At 38.5% G+C, this 14,599-nt stretch overlaps 1 protein-coding gene across 3 annotated transcripts in view; it reads right to left on the bottom strand.

Moving 5' to 3' along the window:
* Nucleotides 1-14,599, bottom strand: part of Xpo4 (exportin 4) — a 117,698-nt gene that overhangs the window by 83,801 nt on the left and 19,298 nt on the right. Inside the window, exons 2-3 of one of the 3 annotated variants that reach the window (XM_070003133.1) lie at nt 5,602-5,707; nt 32-186 (exon numbers count right to left, since the gene is read on the bottom strand). Coding sequence is in view for 1 of the 3 variants with exons in the window: in XM_070003132.1 (XP_069859233.1) it covers nt 5,602-5,707 (106 nt within the window). In the remaining 2 variants the exon portion in view is untranslated. Of the gene's footprint in view, nt 1-31; nt 203-5,601; nt 5,708-14,599 lie in introns of those variants that run through there. The other 2 variants (XM_070003134.1, XM_070003132.1) reach the window with 2 other exon arrangements.

The following is a 14,599-nucleotide window of genomic DNA, read 5'->3' as shown; positions in this document are numbered from 1 at the left end:
GAACTTTTCAGACAAGGAATAAGATGGTTACCTGTTCTTTTTATAATCCAGTGACCTTGCTCTAGCACCACAAAGAGGTTAGTTCCTCTCAGAAGACACCTCAGGCAGGTGGCAGCTAATCACCGATCACAATTTTCACAAACTTTCCTCACCTCTCTTCAACTGTTACTTCCAAAGCATGAAGAACTAAAAAATAACACAGCTTTAAAAAAAATAAAAATAAAAATATAAAGCAATCAGAAAATGTCCTAAGTGATTCTCACCTGTGCAAAAATAGAACTTTATACCTGAAAAAATATCGTATTAAACTAGCCTTTGAACACTACTATTTGTGAGGAGCCATGCTGTTAAAATGCCTTTGTAAATTATGCCTTCAACAGGATGACCCATCTCCAATAGCAAGTTCAGAAATGAAAAATATCATGTTGAGGTGGGGTTTTTCCTCAAACTACTAAACAAAATGAGCCACGTTTACACAAGGTGAGAAGTTCAGTGTGAATTTTCTGATTGCAGTACTGATCAAACTAAGTAAAATCCCAATGCTACTTAAAAGCCCCGCCTTAACTAGCAAGTTATAATATCTGAACTAAAAATTGAATGGAGAGGATAGAAAATTAACACACCTAAGAAATATTTTGTTAATTTTCCATTTTTTTCTATTAATGAATATCACTACAGTCACTTTCCAAACAGCATTACCAAAAGGAGAGTCAAGTCAAGAAAAAGTAGGTATTTTCTGAGATCTAAAAAACAACCATCCTGTGAAATCCTTAAAAAGTCTATGATTAGACTGTACATTATTTGCCAAGACAGCTGAACACGCTGGACACAAGTGCCTGAAAGTCAGGAGAAATTAACTCTAAGCACAGAATGGCCCCTTCAAGAACTTATCAGAAGAGCCTAAAGATACAGTTGAGCACACTGTTTTCTTTCCTGTTCAACTTAAGTCATTACAAATCCTGCAAGTATTTTTAATGTGATTAGCTATAAAAGCATGGGACAAAAGGTATACCCTACACAAATCCCTATCACTTTAGATTATAAAAGGTTTGAACACAGTAAAACTAGCAAGAGTAACTTTTAAAATAACGTTTTGATTTTTTTCATGCTATCTTCACATGAATTCTAATTCAGGTAATTAGAATTCACAAAAACCTACAAGCCTTAAGATATAGTAATTAATTTGAAAAACCAATAGCTCCTAAAAACATGATCCTAATACAGAAGATATATTTAAAGTTCCAGGTTTAAAAAAAAAAAAAAGATTTCCTTCAAAGATGACTTAAGCCAGAAAGAAGCTACACCTAGTTAGATCACTAAAGAAGAAATGTACTATTTCATAAAGGTAATTCAAATAATCTCTTACTATAAATATCTTCTAGAAGAAAATGACGATTCTTCTCTCTTCTTTTTCTGTTCCAAGTTTAAGAGCAAAAAATCTGAAATCCTTTAATTATGGATTTTGACAAAGAGGCAAAATCAGAAGGACTTAGAATTGTAGAAACAGAACTCCACAGGTCATCTAATTCAATCCCTCTTTTTTACAGTTAAAGAAACTGATGCCCCAAAAGATTAAAAGAACAAAATCAAGGTGACACGGTTAGAAACACTAATCCACTCCTAAATACATATGGCACTGAAAACAAGACCTACAATAAGCACCTGCTGATGTCAGGAGCACTGAATACGCTCATTTTAAACTTGTACTTATATCCTAGCCTTATCAACTCTTTGGTATAAATTGGACTCAAAGTTTTCAAGATACAATGAAGATTCACCTGATATGGCATTAACTGAAGATCTCCAAATTACTATACAAAAAGCTGTTTTTAAAAATAAGGTGATCTAAGAAAAAGAAAGACAAATTCCAAATTTACAAGGAGGAGTTTTCCTAAACTAATATTATATTTTCTTATGAAACTATTAGCCTTCATAAGCTGTATTTATACAAGTGTAAGAGAAGCAATTCTAAAAACCTATCATATGAGATTAAACTTTCTTCTCATATGAATTTTTGCTCTGTTACAAAGATGCTCAAACCTACAAGGTTTGGGAGTCTGCCAAGATACTACATTACTTGAGGCCACTTTTGCATAAAGCCTTCACTTTATTATACTGTAATGTAAATATAATGTTTTTATCTTGTCAAGTCATCTGAAACCAGACAGAATCATGTGAACAAACTTTGGAGTGAGGTAAATAGCTGAGATGAAAAGCACTATATTCTGATCAAGTCACAGATGTTCACTATGATCACCTATGTCCAAAGCATAGAACTATAAGCTTCAAACTTAACAGCTCCGAAATTAACAGATGAGAAAAGATAAAATTGATAACAGTATGAAAGAAACAACTGTCTAAATACAGAGATGTAAAAGTTCCTAGTCTGACTTTTTGCTGGTCTATTTCACTTTGTATTGGCTACTTTAAATACAGAAGTAACAAAACTCATTTCTCCTGAGAGAGTAAAAGAATGTTATTGAGCTAGCTCCAGAAGATGTAAGCTGATCACTCACAGTTCTTGGCTATTTAACAAGAAAATGGCTCAGGTTTCTTTGAAGAAATTTTAACCCTAAAAACTATAAAATTCTAAACTGCCAAAGACTTCTGATGTGAGTTAGTGTAAAGGGGCTCTCTCCTAAGACAAAATATAAGCATGCAACATGCACTCACAAGCAGACACACACATACACACAAAGTAAAGAGCAAAGAAAATAAAAACTAGAATGGAAACAAAAGAAAAAATGAAAATGAAAAACAACACTGAAGCCAAAAGTGAGAAGGAAGAGTTTTAAGCAGCCAGAAAGGGAAGCATCAAAGAGAAAGTCTCCCCTTGTATCAGAATATATTTCCCAGATTTTCAATAAAAATGACATATAATCCCTAAATAAGAATGTGAAAATTCTGAACTGTGATTGACTGCCACTTGTATGAGAAGTCTTCTTAGAGGAATTTGCCCTTCTGTGTGGTGGCAACTGAGTAAGGAGTTAAAAAAAGATTTTTGGTGAAGTTCAGATGTAAACATTAATGTAACACAGGGCTTTGCAGTACATTAATGATTATGCTTTCATACATGCACTCCATCTTTTAAACAGTTAATATCTCAAACCCAAACTGATTGTAAAAGCACAGCTACAACTAGCAATACTACTCTTTAGACAATTTTATCAGGAAAACAAAAACAATCCAAAACAAGCTCCAATCATAGGGGAAAAAAAACAACAGTACTTCATAAAATACACATACTCTAGCAGGAAAGGTGGTATAAACAAATATGCTCTAATAAAATACTTATAACTTATATCAGCTATTTCCAACCAGTCTAAAATGACAAATGCATTACAGCATAAAGTCAGATGAAACACCGATGGAATCCTAGTCAATATAAGTAAGGCATGTCATGAAAACCCAACTCAATTTATTTGGGTCCATAATAAACTATTAATGCTGAACAATTTCAAAGTAATATGGAGGAAGCAGTACTCCTATAAACTCTTTTAATTTTGCTTTTTAATATAACACAATTAAATATTCTACACAAGCGTAAGACCAAATTTTCTTACCAACAGAAACAAATCCACCCAAGTATTTAAAAAAAAAAAAAAAACACAAAACACAAAAAACCTTACCATTCACAAGTAACCAGCCTCTTTAGAATTAAAACTACTGACCTAACAATCATGTTCTAACTCCTGAGACAGCCACTTTCACCACTACCGCTAACTCTTGCAACCTGAAAACATAGCATTTTTAAGAGCTGGTCCTATTTTTCAAAAGCTTTCTTAAATGAAGTTACGTGGCTCTAAGTGGTTTACAAGTACTTTTTTTTGTTATTGTTGTTTTCATTTGTTTTTGCCAGTTCTGGGGCTTGAACTCAGGGCCTACGTACTGTCCCTGAGAAAATGTGCCACTTTTGGCTTTTTCTGTTTATGTGGTACTGAGGAATCGAACCCAGGGCTTCATGCATGCTAGGCAAGCACTCTACCACCAAGCCACATTCCCAGCCTACAAAGTATGTTTACATGTGGTATTAAACCATACCTTACAACAATTCAAGATAGCCACGTCCATCAATGCATTACTTCTATATCCCAGATGAATAAAAAGCATGAGATTGTCTTCCTGACAGTATACAACAGGTACCATTGATAAGCCAGATCTCCTATTTCCAATATCAGCACTCTTTCCACTACAGCTGTGATTTATGAGCCCTGACAAGTAATCATATTTAACACATAACCATTCTTGTAGTTTATTTCAATCTGAAAACCAGATTGAAAATATAAGAAAAATATAAGGCTCCACTAAAACTATAAGAATAAAAGGTCAGCTGTTAGTTCATAATACTCAACCATCTATTTATGTGGTCAAAGGTTGTCTTTCAGAACCTTAAATAAGCATTATATAAAAAGATAGTTCTGCTGGACACTGGTGGCTCATGCCTGTGATCCTAACTACTCAGAAGACTGAGATCTGAGGATCATAGTTTGAAGCAAGCCCAATTAACTATCCCAAAAAAGCTAGAAGTAGAGCTGTGGCTCAAGTGGTAGAATGCTAACCTTGAGCAAAATCTCAGCAATAGCCAGGTGCTAGTGGCTCACATCTGTAATCCTAGTTACTCGGTAGGCTAGGATCTGAAGATCAAGGTTCAAAGCCAGCCTGGGCAGGGAAGTATGTGAGACTCATCTCCAATTAACCACCAGAAAAATGAGAAGTGGTGCTGTGGCTCAAAGTGGTAGAGTACTAGCCTTGAGCAAAACAGCGCAGGGACAGCACTCAAGACTTAGTTTGAGCCAACCAATGGATCAAAAAAAAAAAAAAAAAAGCTCAAGGACAAGATCTGAGGATCATGATTCAAAGCCAGCCCAGGCAAGGAAAATCTGTGAGATTCTTATCTCCATCTAACCACCGGAAAACCGAAAGTGTCACTGGTTCAAATGGTAGAGCACTTGCCTTGAGCTGAAGAACTCAGGGACAGCACCCAGGCCCAGAGTTCAAGCCCCACGACCAACCAAAAAATAAAAAAGATCATTTCTGTACATACGTCAGATGTATGGTCTCATAACATATATTTAACAAAAGCAGAAACTGATATTTTATTTCACAATATATAAATGACCTACCCAGAAGTGACTAATATTTCCTAAGTATGCTGAGTACAAAGTAGTTTTTTTTAATGTACAACACTATGAAAAAAACAAAAGAAATTATAGAACCTTCCAAAACAGTCTTAATTTTCAAACTAAATTATGGTAAGAGATATTATGTCCTATAACAAGTATTATGACATTTGAAAACAACAGTAAAAATTGTCTTGCTGCATCATTATTATTAACAGCCTTCATCTTATGGCTAATAGCAAAACAAGTTATTAAACAATATATGGAAAAAATATGTAGGGGAGAAAAACCCCGTGTTTAAAAAAAAAGTTTCCTTTCTGTTTTTTGTAAAATTCCTTAAAGCCACTGCAGTAGAATAATAATTAATGGAAAATTATTAACTGCAAAAATCTGGTATATTAAAAAGAATGTAAAGTAGCTACTATACAAATACAAAAACCAAATCTGATTATGTTGGGATATTTTTAAAGTGTATACTTACCCAAAATATGCTTGCAAACTGCAAATGGTGATTTTGATTTCCTAAATGATAAGAATATGTGCTCTGCGTGCTGGCGTTGCTCATTATTGACCATGGAAGGTGGTGCCTTAAGTTAAAAACAAAAAATATTTTTAATGAGAAAGCTTAAACCATAATCTTTTTACTCACAAGAGAAAAAAATGCTTTTTATCTTTTTGTAAGAGATAGTTTGGGGAACAAATTTTTGCTTAATTAAAAAAAATATAGGACATCATAATACTTAAAATATGGTTTCAAGAAGGTAAAAAATTCCTAGCAAGGTCTGCATTAGAATTCATCACAGTGCCCCCAATTTTTTTTTTTTTTTTTTTTTGTCGGTCGTGGGGCTTGAACTCTGGGCCTGGGTGCTGTCCCTCAGCTCTTCAGCTCAAGGCGAGCGCTCTACCACTTGAGCTACAGCGCCACTTCTGGTTTTCTGGTGGTTTATTGGAGATAGGAGTCTCATGGTCTCTCCTGCCTGGGCTGGCTTTGAACCGCGATCCTCAGATCTCAGCCTCCTGAGTAGCTAGGATTACAGGCGTGATCCACCAGCGCCGGGCAGTGCCCCCATTTTTTAAATGTATGTATCTAAACCATTTTTTTGTAAGTTTAAAAAGATAAGGAAATTTGGGCTTGGAAGGTGGCTCAGTGGTAGAGTGCTTGTCTTGCATGCATGAGGCTCTGGGTTCAATTCCTCAGTACCATGTAAGCAGAAAAAGCTGGTGGTGCTGTAGCTCAAGTGGTAGAGCGCTAGCCTTGAGCTGAAGAGCTGAGGGACAGTGCTCATGCCCAAAGTTCAGACCCCACAACCATCAAAAATAAATTAATAAACTAATTAAATTTTAAAAAAAAAGATAAGGAAATTTGTATAGCCTTTTACTCCAAAATATCCAAGTAATGACTTAAATGTCAGTACTGGTGAAGCTGGAGCCAAGTTACTAAACAGCAATTTCTAAAAACCATCTTTTAAGATAATGGGATCAAGCTAGGATGGTAGCTCATATCTATAATCCTAGTTACTTGGGGAACTGAGATCTGGATATGTCTGTGATAGGTCAGCCCCAACAAAAATTAGTTTGTAAGACTCCATCTCAACCAATGGCTGGATACCTCCTTGTCCTCCCCAGGGACATGAGGAAGCACAAGGACGAAGTTCCAAACCAGGCTGGCTCAGACATAGAGTGAGACCCTACCTCAAAAATAACAATGTAAAAACGTGTTAGAAGTGTGGCTTTAGAGGAAGAGTGCCTGTCTATCAAGCTGGGAAGATCCAAGTTCAATGTCTATTACCACTAAGAAAAAAAAAGGGGGGGTAGAGAGGTGATAAAAAGATCAAATAATTCTACCTCAAATCTTCTAAAATCATCATTAAGCTAGAAAAATTCAATAAAGTTAAAGTTTGGAATTTATGGAAATCCTCTCTGAAAGCCCAAAAAGCAAATCTCCCATCTTACCCAAAACAACTTCTAATACATATCCAGGTTTTAAAATTCCACTCTGGTGAAACTACCTTTCTTTTTAAGATATTATTCTCTGAATCAGACTTACCTAAAATATATACTTCTATTCTATGGTTAAGAACTGAAGAGAAGGGAAGAGAGTACTCTAATTCTCCATTTGCAAATAGTAAATGTATACTCTTCTACCATCTAACTGGATAATTAGCCTTAAACAATTTTGTCTGGCTAGTGGGAAAAATAAACTCTATTATTCTAACCAATATAGAGAGAGAAAATGCTAATTTTAACTAAATCAAAAGATCTGAAAGATGAAAAATATATTTAACCAAGCACACTGATCAACAGACATTGTATATATCAATTACAATATCAGTCACTCTAAGTGCAGAGAGTTTTATTTTCTGGCCTGTCCTGGGGCTTGAACTCAGAGCTTGGGCACTGTGCCTGAGCTTTCACTCAAGACCAGCACTCTTACCACTTGAGCCACAGCACCACTTCCAGCTTTTTCCTAGTAGTTTACTGGAGATAACAGTCTCACAGTCTTTACTGCCTGGGCTGGCTTCAAACCATGATCCTCAGATCTCAACCTCCTGAGTAGCCTGGATTACAGGCTTGAGCCACTGGCACCTGGCTCCAAACAGTTTGTGGTTTTTTGTGTAACATCTGTTACACTTTGGCTCAAGTGAATTCCTGTAATTAATTAAAGCCAGATGACAATTTCTAATGATACAGCACCCTCTACAGGTCTCTAGATAAAAGTGAAATATTTCCATTACAGAACTGTGTTTATAGACAAGTATTACATGTTTTCTTTCATATGGAGAAATTAAGAAGGAAAAAAAATGCCCTGAAAGTAAACAAGGGACCATTAGAAATTGGAAGGGAGCCAGAGAATGCATGGAAAAGCTAAGTGGACATGATCAATGCAGGATTAATCAATGTATACAAATATCACAGCAAGTTCCATTATTAATTTGTACAACAGTGTTAATAAAACTGAATATAAAATTGTTTTAAAAAAAAAAGGAACTGTATTAAAGTATTTAATGCTTTCAAAAGATTTTAGCCAGGCACCAGACTCATACCTGTAATCCTAGCTACTTAGGTGGCTGAGATCTAAGGATCTCAGTTGAAATCCAGGAGGCAGAGAAATTTACCTCCAATTAACTACCCAAAAAAGCTGGAGGCAGAGCTGTGGCTCAAATGGTAGAGTGCCAGAACTGAGCAGAGAAGTTCAGGAACAGCTCCTAGGCACTGAATTCAAGTCAAAGGCACAGGAGGGGAGGAGAAGAGGGAGAGGGAGAGGGAGAGGAGAGGCAGAAAAGATTTTAATAGTTAAATACTGTGAATGGCTTAATTATAATCGAGAGGTATTTTTTCCTTCCATTTCTCAATTCCTATTCCAACCATTCTTTCCAATTGAATAACATTAGTTTAACAAGGTATCTCATCATTAACATCTGCTTACTGTATCCTGAACACACACACACACACACACACACACACACACACACACACACACACGTACTTATCAGTAAGCACTACTACCCTCACATTATTCTGTTCTATATACAAATGAACTCAGAATTACCATGAAATTTCTGAATCATTCTTTAACTCACTACCTTTGAAACAGACCACAGAGGCATAATTACAAAATGTAATATGCTACTTAGTCTCCAAACAAAATATTTCTAAAACTAATCATCTAAAAGCTATCCTGATAGTCAAATGCACTTGTAACCAAAAAGGACAGTTCTGAATGTATTAATGTGATAACGCTATTTCATTTACAAAACACAGAATGTAAAAAAAATACACATTGAGCACAGTGGCTCATGCCTGTAATCCCAACTACTGGATTGAGACAGTCTGAGTAAAAAGTTAATGAAGTCTCATCTCATCCAACAGCTAGATGTAGTTGTGGCACACACTTGTCACTCCAGGTACACAAGTAATATAAACAGGAAGGTTACAATCCAGTCTGGCACAGGCATTAACAAAAAAAGTCTACTCTAAAATATAATTAAAGCAAAAAAAAAAAAAAAAAACACCTGCCTGGTACACACAAGATTCTATGCTTTAACAACAACAACAAAAAAAGACTCTTCTCTCCAATTAACCACCATGTGACATTGTGGCTCAACTGGTAGAGCCCTAACCTTGAACTGAAGAGTTCAGGGACAGTACCAGGCCCAGAGTTCAAGCTCCAGGATCAAAAAAAAAAAAAAAAAAAAAGCTGGGCAACATGTGGGTAACTCCTGTAATTCTAACTATTCAGGAGGCTGAGATCTGAGAACTGCAATTCAAAACCAACCCTGGCAGAAAAGTTTGTGAAACAAATCCCCAATTAATCACCCAAAAGCCAGAAGTGGAGCTGTGGCTGAAGTGGCAGAGCACTAATCTAGAGCAGAAAAACTACAGGATAGTGACCGGGCTCTGAATTCAAGCCCCAGTACCAGCACAAAAAAATGAAGGGGCTAGGAATGTGGCTTAGTGATACAGTGTTTTCCTAGCATGCATGAAGCCCTGGGCTGGATTCCTCAGTACCACATCAACAGAAAAAGTGGCACTGTGGCTCAAGCGGAAGAGTGGTAGCCTTGAGCACAGAGAGGCTCAGGGACACAAAGCTCAGGCCCTTAAGTTTATACCCCAGGGCAGGAAAAAAAAAAAAAAAGATATAAAAATCAATTTCAAATCAATCAAAGAACTCAAAAGTAAAACCTCAAACTTTAAACGTACTACAGAAAAACATGAGGAAAACCCTGGAAGTTATAGACACCGGTAATTATTTCTTTTCTTTTCTTTTTTTGGTCAGTCATGGGGCCTGAACTCTGGGCCTGGGCACTGCCCCTCAGAGCTTCAGCTCAAGGCTACTACTCTACCTCTTGAGCCACAGCGCCACTTCTGGCTTTTCCTGCTTATGTGGTACTAAGGAATCGAACCCAGGGCCTCTTGCATGCAAGGCAAGTACTCTACCACTGAGCCACCTTCCCAACCTCCAAGTAATTATTTTCTGAATAGGAAGGACTCCAACTGCTCAACAAACAAGAGTAAGAGTTGACAAATGAGACTACAACAAAGGAAGAAATAATTACTAGAATCACAGACAATCCATGACAGACAATCCACAGAAAGGAGAAAACCTTCACTAGCTATTCAACAGCTAAAAGATAAAGATGCCAAGTGCTGGTGGCTCATGCCTGTAATCCTAGCTACTCAAGAGGCTGAGATCTGAGGACTGCAGTTCAAAGCCAGCCCAGGCAGGAAATGTCTGTGGGACTTTTTCCCCCTAGTGGTGGAGCTTCAACTCAAGGCCTGGGCACCATCCCTGAGCTCTGTTGGTCAAGGCTATCACTCTACCACTTTAAGCCATAGTACCATTTCTGGTAGTTCCAGAGACAGAAGTCTCCTGGCCCATGAGACTATCTCCAATAAAACAGAAGTAGCCATGTGGCTCAAAGAGTCATAGCATGGAGCCTTTTGGCTCAGAGAAAGTGCCCATGCTCCAAGTTCAAGCCCTACAACAGTAAGAAAGAAAAGAAAGAATGAAAGAAAAGAAAGAATGAAAAGAAAGAAAGAAAGAAGGAAGGAGAGAGAAAGAGAAAGACAGAAAGAGGGAAAGAGAGGAAAGAGAGAGAGACAGAGGGGGAGGGAGGGCGAGAGAGGGAAGGTGAAAAGGAAGGGTGGAGAAAGAGTAAGAGAAAGAGAAAAACAGAGAGAAAGAGAGAAAGAAGAGAAAGAGAAGAAAGAGACTAAAGAAAGAAAGAGATAGAAAGAAGAAAGAAAAGAAAGAAAGAAAGAAAGAAAGAAAGAAAGAAAGAAAGAAAGAAAGAAAGAAAGAAAGAAAGAAAGAAAGAAAGAAAGAGAAGAAAAGAAAAGAAAAGAAAAGAAAAGAGAAAAGAAAGAATGCAAGGAGCTGGCAAGTGGCTTAGTGGTAGAGTACTTGCCTCGCATGTATCAGGCCCTGGGTGCAATACCTTAGCACCACATAAGCAGAAAAAAAGCTGGAAGTGGCACTGTGGCTCAAGTGGTAGAGCACTAGCCTTAAGCTAAAGAGTTAAGGGACAGAGCCCAGGCCCAGAGTTCAGCCCCCACAACCGACAAAAATAAAGAGGGAGGGGGAGGTGGGGAGGGGGAGGAAGGAGGGGAGAGGGAGAGGGAGCAAGCAAGCAAGCAAGCACGAACTTATCAGTTTGGGGGTGGAAAAGTTTACTAGGGGAGAGGGGAGCAAACTACCAGCCTGCACTTGATGAGAGAAAAGAAGGGGAAAAGAAGAGGAAGAAGAGGAAGAAGGAGAGAGGGCACTTGTGTTTGAGAAGGATTATATAGGGAAAGGCAGGTGTGACCACAGCTGATTCCAGCAGCTTATTGTCTGAAGGAGGCGTGACCGGGGCAGTTCAGGAAGTGACCTCAATGTATGAGGAAGTGACCTCAGAGTCTCACAGGTGATTGACAGGTGATTGCTGGTTTCAGTTTCTCATAAGGGTACATGCTGTCTTTCCCAAGGAGGAAGGGGGAAGGGGCTACTCTCCTGGGCAGACTTTGATAGTGATAAAGGGGTGTCAAGGGCTGGGAATGTGGCTTAGTGGTAGAATGTTTGCCTAGCATTCATGAAGCCCTGGGTTCAATTCCTCAGAACCACATAATAAGGCCAAAAGTGGTGCTGTGGCTCAAGTGGTACAGTGCTAACCCTGAGCAAAAGAAGCTCAGGGACAGTGCCTAGGCCCTGAGTTCAAGCCCCAGAACAGGCCAAAAAAAAAAAGGGGGGGGGTGGAGGGGAGCCAACTCTCTCTCTGGTTACTTCTGGCTGACAAGGGGTGTCAGTTTTAGGGGTAAAAGGTAGAGATGTTGTCTGGTCCGGAAGAAGACAGTAATAATGGTTCCTTGCTTCTGAATGTGTACAAATCTTTGGATAAAATCTGAAAGAAATCTTGTGAGGCAGGGGCAGATGTAGAGAGAAGATGAAAAGACAGTGTGGTGGATGCTTAGACAGCAGTGGTAAAGGGACCAAGAAGAGGCCGTCAGAAAGCAGATTTACCCATGGACAGAGATGAGGGGATCCAGCGACTCCTGACACTAAACCCCTCTCAGGTTTTCCCACCACATGCAAGGTTCACCAAAAGGCACTGCCACATGGTTCAGGCAGAAAAGAATTTATCGGGGGGGGGGGGGGGGGCAGGGGAACTGCCAGCCTGTACAAGATGGAGGTGTGCAGAGAGAAGAAAAGGAAGAGGAGGAAAGGAAGACTTATCCTTTTTAAAACACATCTTTTTTTCACACTCAACAACAGGCACTTCTGGAGACCTCCAAGTTGAAGCCCCGTGATGGGGGGGGGGGGGGGGGGGATAAAATCCAGAATATACAAAGAGCTTCAAAAAAAAAAAAAAAAGCACAACAGTGAAAGAAAAAATAATCCAGGTGGGCACCAGTGGCTCACACCTGTAATCCTAGCTACTCAGGAGGCTGAGATCTGAGGATCACAGTTCAAAGCCTGCGGGGTAGGAAAGTCTGTGAAACTCGCATCTCCAATTAACCACCAGAAAACTGGAAGTGGCTCAAGTGGTAGAGCACTAGCTAGCCTTGAGCTGAAGAGCTCTGGGACAGCACCCAAGCCCAGAGGCCAAGCCCACGACTGCCAAAATAAAAAGGAAAAAAAAAAAAGTAATCCAATTAATTAATGGGCATAAAAATTAGGTTAATTCTCAAAAAAATACAAATGACTAATAGATACAGCCCATAAAGCAAATCAAACCACACTAAGATCCTATCTCAAGCCAATCAGAACAGCAGCCATCAGAAAAACAACAAACACTGGCAGTTTTCAGAAATGTAACTAATACAATCACTATGGAAATAAGTATAGAGGCTACTCAAGAAACTTAAAATTAGCTCTCTTTATGCCCCTACCCTACCACTCGATCAAATATCTGTAGAAAACATGCTCAAAGGATGTATGTCTAATCTGACAGTAAATACAAGAAAGATACTCACATCCATGTTTATTACAGCTCTGTTCACAATAGCAATCTGTGGAATCAGCAGAGGTGCCCATCGACAGATAAATGGATAAGGATATGATACATATATAGCATGAAATTCTACACAGTCATTAGGGAAAAAATGAAATATCGTTTACAGGAAAATGGAACTGAAGAACATGTAGAATAGGACAAGTTCAAAACTCCAAATATAGGACTGTGAATGTGGCTTAGTGGTACAGTGCTTGAGCACAGAGAAGCTTACAGCCAGAGCCCAGGCCCTAAATTCAAGCCCCAGAGCTGGCAAAAGAAAAAACCTCCAAATATATGTTTTCATTTGTGCGTGGAAGCTAGACCTAAAAGACACATATTCATAAACATGTACATAAGATTATATGCTGGGAGGGCTGGGAAGGTGGCTCAGTGGTAGAGTGCTTGCCTTGCATGCATGAGGCCCTGGGTTCGATTCCTCAGCACCACATAAGCAGGAAAAAAAAAAAAAAAGCCAGAAGTGGCGCTGTGGCTCAAGTGGTAGAGTGCTAGCCTTGAGCTGAAGAGCTGAGGGACAGCGCCCAGGCCCAGAATTCAGGCCCCACGACCGGACCAAAAAGAAAAAAAGATTATATGCTGGGAATGTGGCTTAGTGGCAGAGTGCTTGCCTAGCATGCATGAAGCCCTAGGTTCAATTCCTCAGCACCATATACACAGAAAAAGCAAGAAATGGCAAAGTGGCTCAAGTGGTAGAGTGCTGGCCTTGAGCAAAAGAAGCTCAAGGACAATGCCCAGGTGCTGAGTTCAAGCCCCAGGACTGGCAAAAAAAAAAAAAAAATTATATATCTGTATACATAGAGATACACATATATAGAAAGCACAAGTCTAACTATGGGATTATGTAGAAAGATGAGGAGAAAGGGAAGGGAGAGGGGGAAAAAAAAGATGGGAGAGTGAATAAGAAATATAGTGTAACTATGTATGAAGACTGCATAAGGAACCTCAAGGCAAACTGTTGATCTTAAGAGGAATGGAAGGACAACAGAACGGGTTATTCAAATATATGCATGTCTGAAATACCATAGTGAAGTCTCTTGGTTCAAGAAAAACAGGCTGGGATGGGAAATAGTGAGGTGCCTTGGAAGGAGGATTAAAAGGGGTGAACAAAAATGAATTTGGTCCAAGTAGTTTATTTGTATATATGAATATACAACAATAATACCTAGTGAAATTATTTTAAGGGGAGTAGGTCAAGAGTAACAGTTGAGGTTGAGATACATTATGCGTGTATATGTAAAAATGTCATAATAAAATTGCCATTATACAATTAATATATAATTTAAAAACCTGAACCACCATAATAATATAATCTAAAAGTTAATACTAGCCACTTAGTTGACTAATATGCTACAAACAATAAAATCATCACATCAGAAACCTCCAAAAGCCAACAAGTAGAGCTGTGGATCAAGTGACAAAGCACTAGCCTTGAGCACAAAAGGGCAGGGACAACACCCAAGTCTTGAGTTAAAGCTCCAGGACCAAAAG

The sequence above is a fragment of the Dipodomys merriami genome, unplaced genomic scaffold, assembly GCF_024711535.1.
Source record: "Dipodomys merriami isolate MVZ:Mamm:240054 unplaced genomic scaffold, mDipMer1.0.p SCAF_6, whole genome shotgun sequence".
NCBI classification, from domain to species: Eukaryota; Metazoa; Chordata; class Mammalia; order Rodentia; family Heteromyidae; genus Dipodomys; species Dipodomys merriami.
Note: the sequence above shows the minus strand (reverse complement) of the source record. Positions and strands in the feature narration are given on the sequence as shown.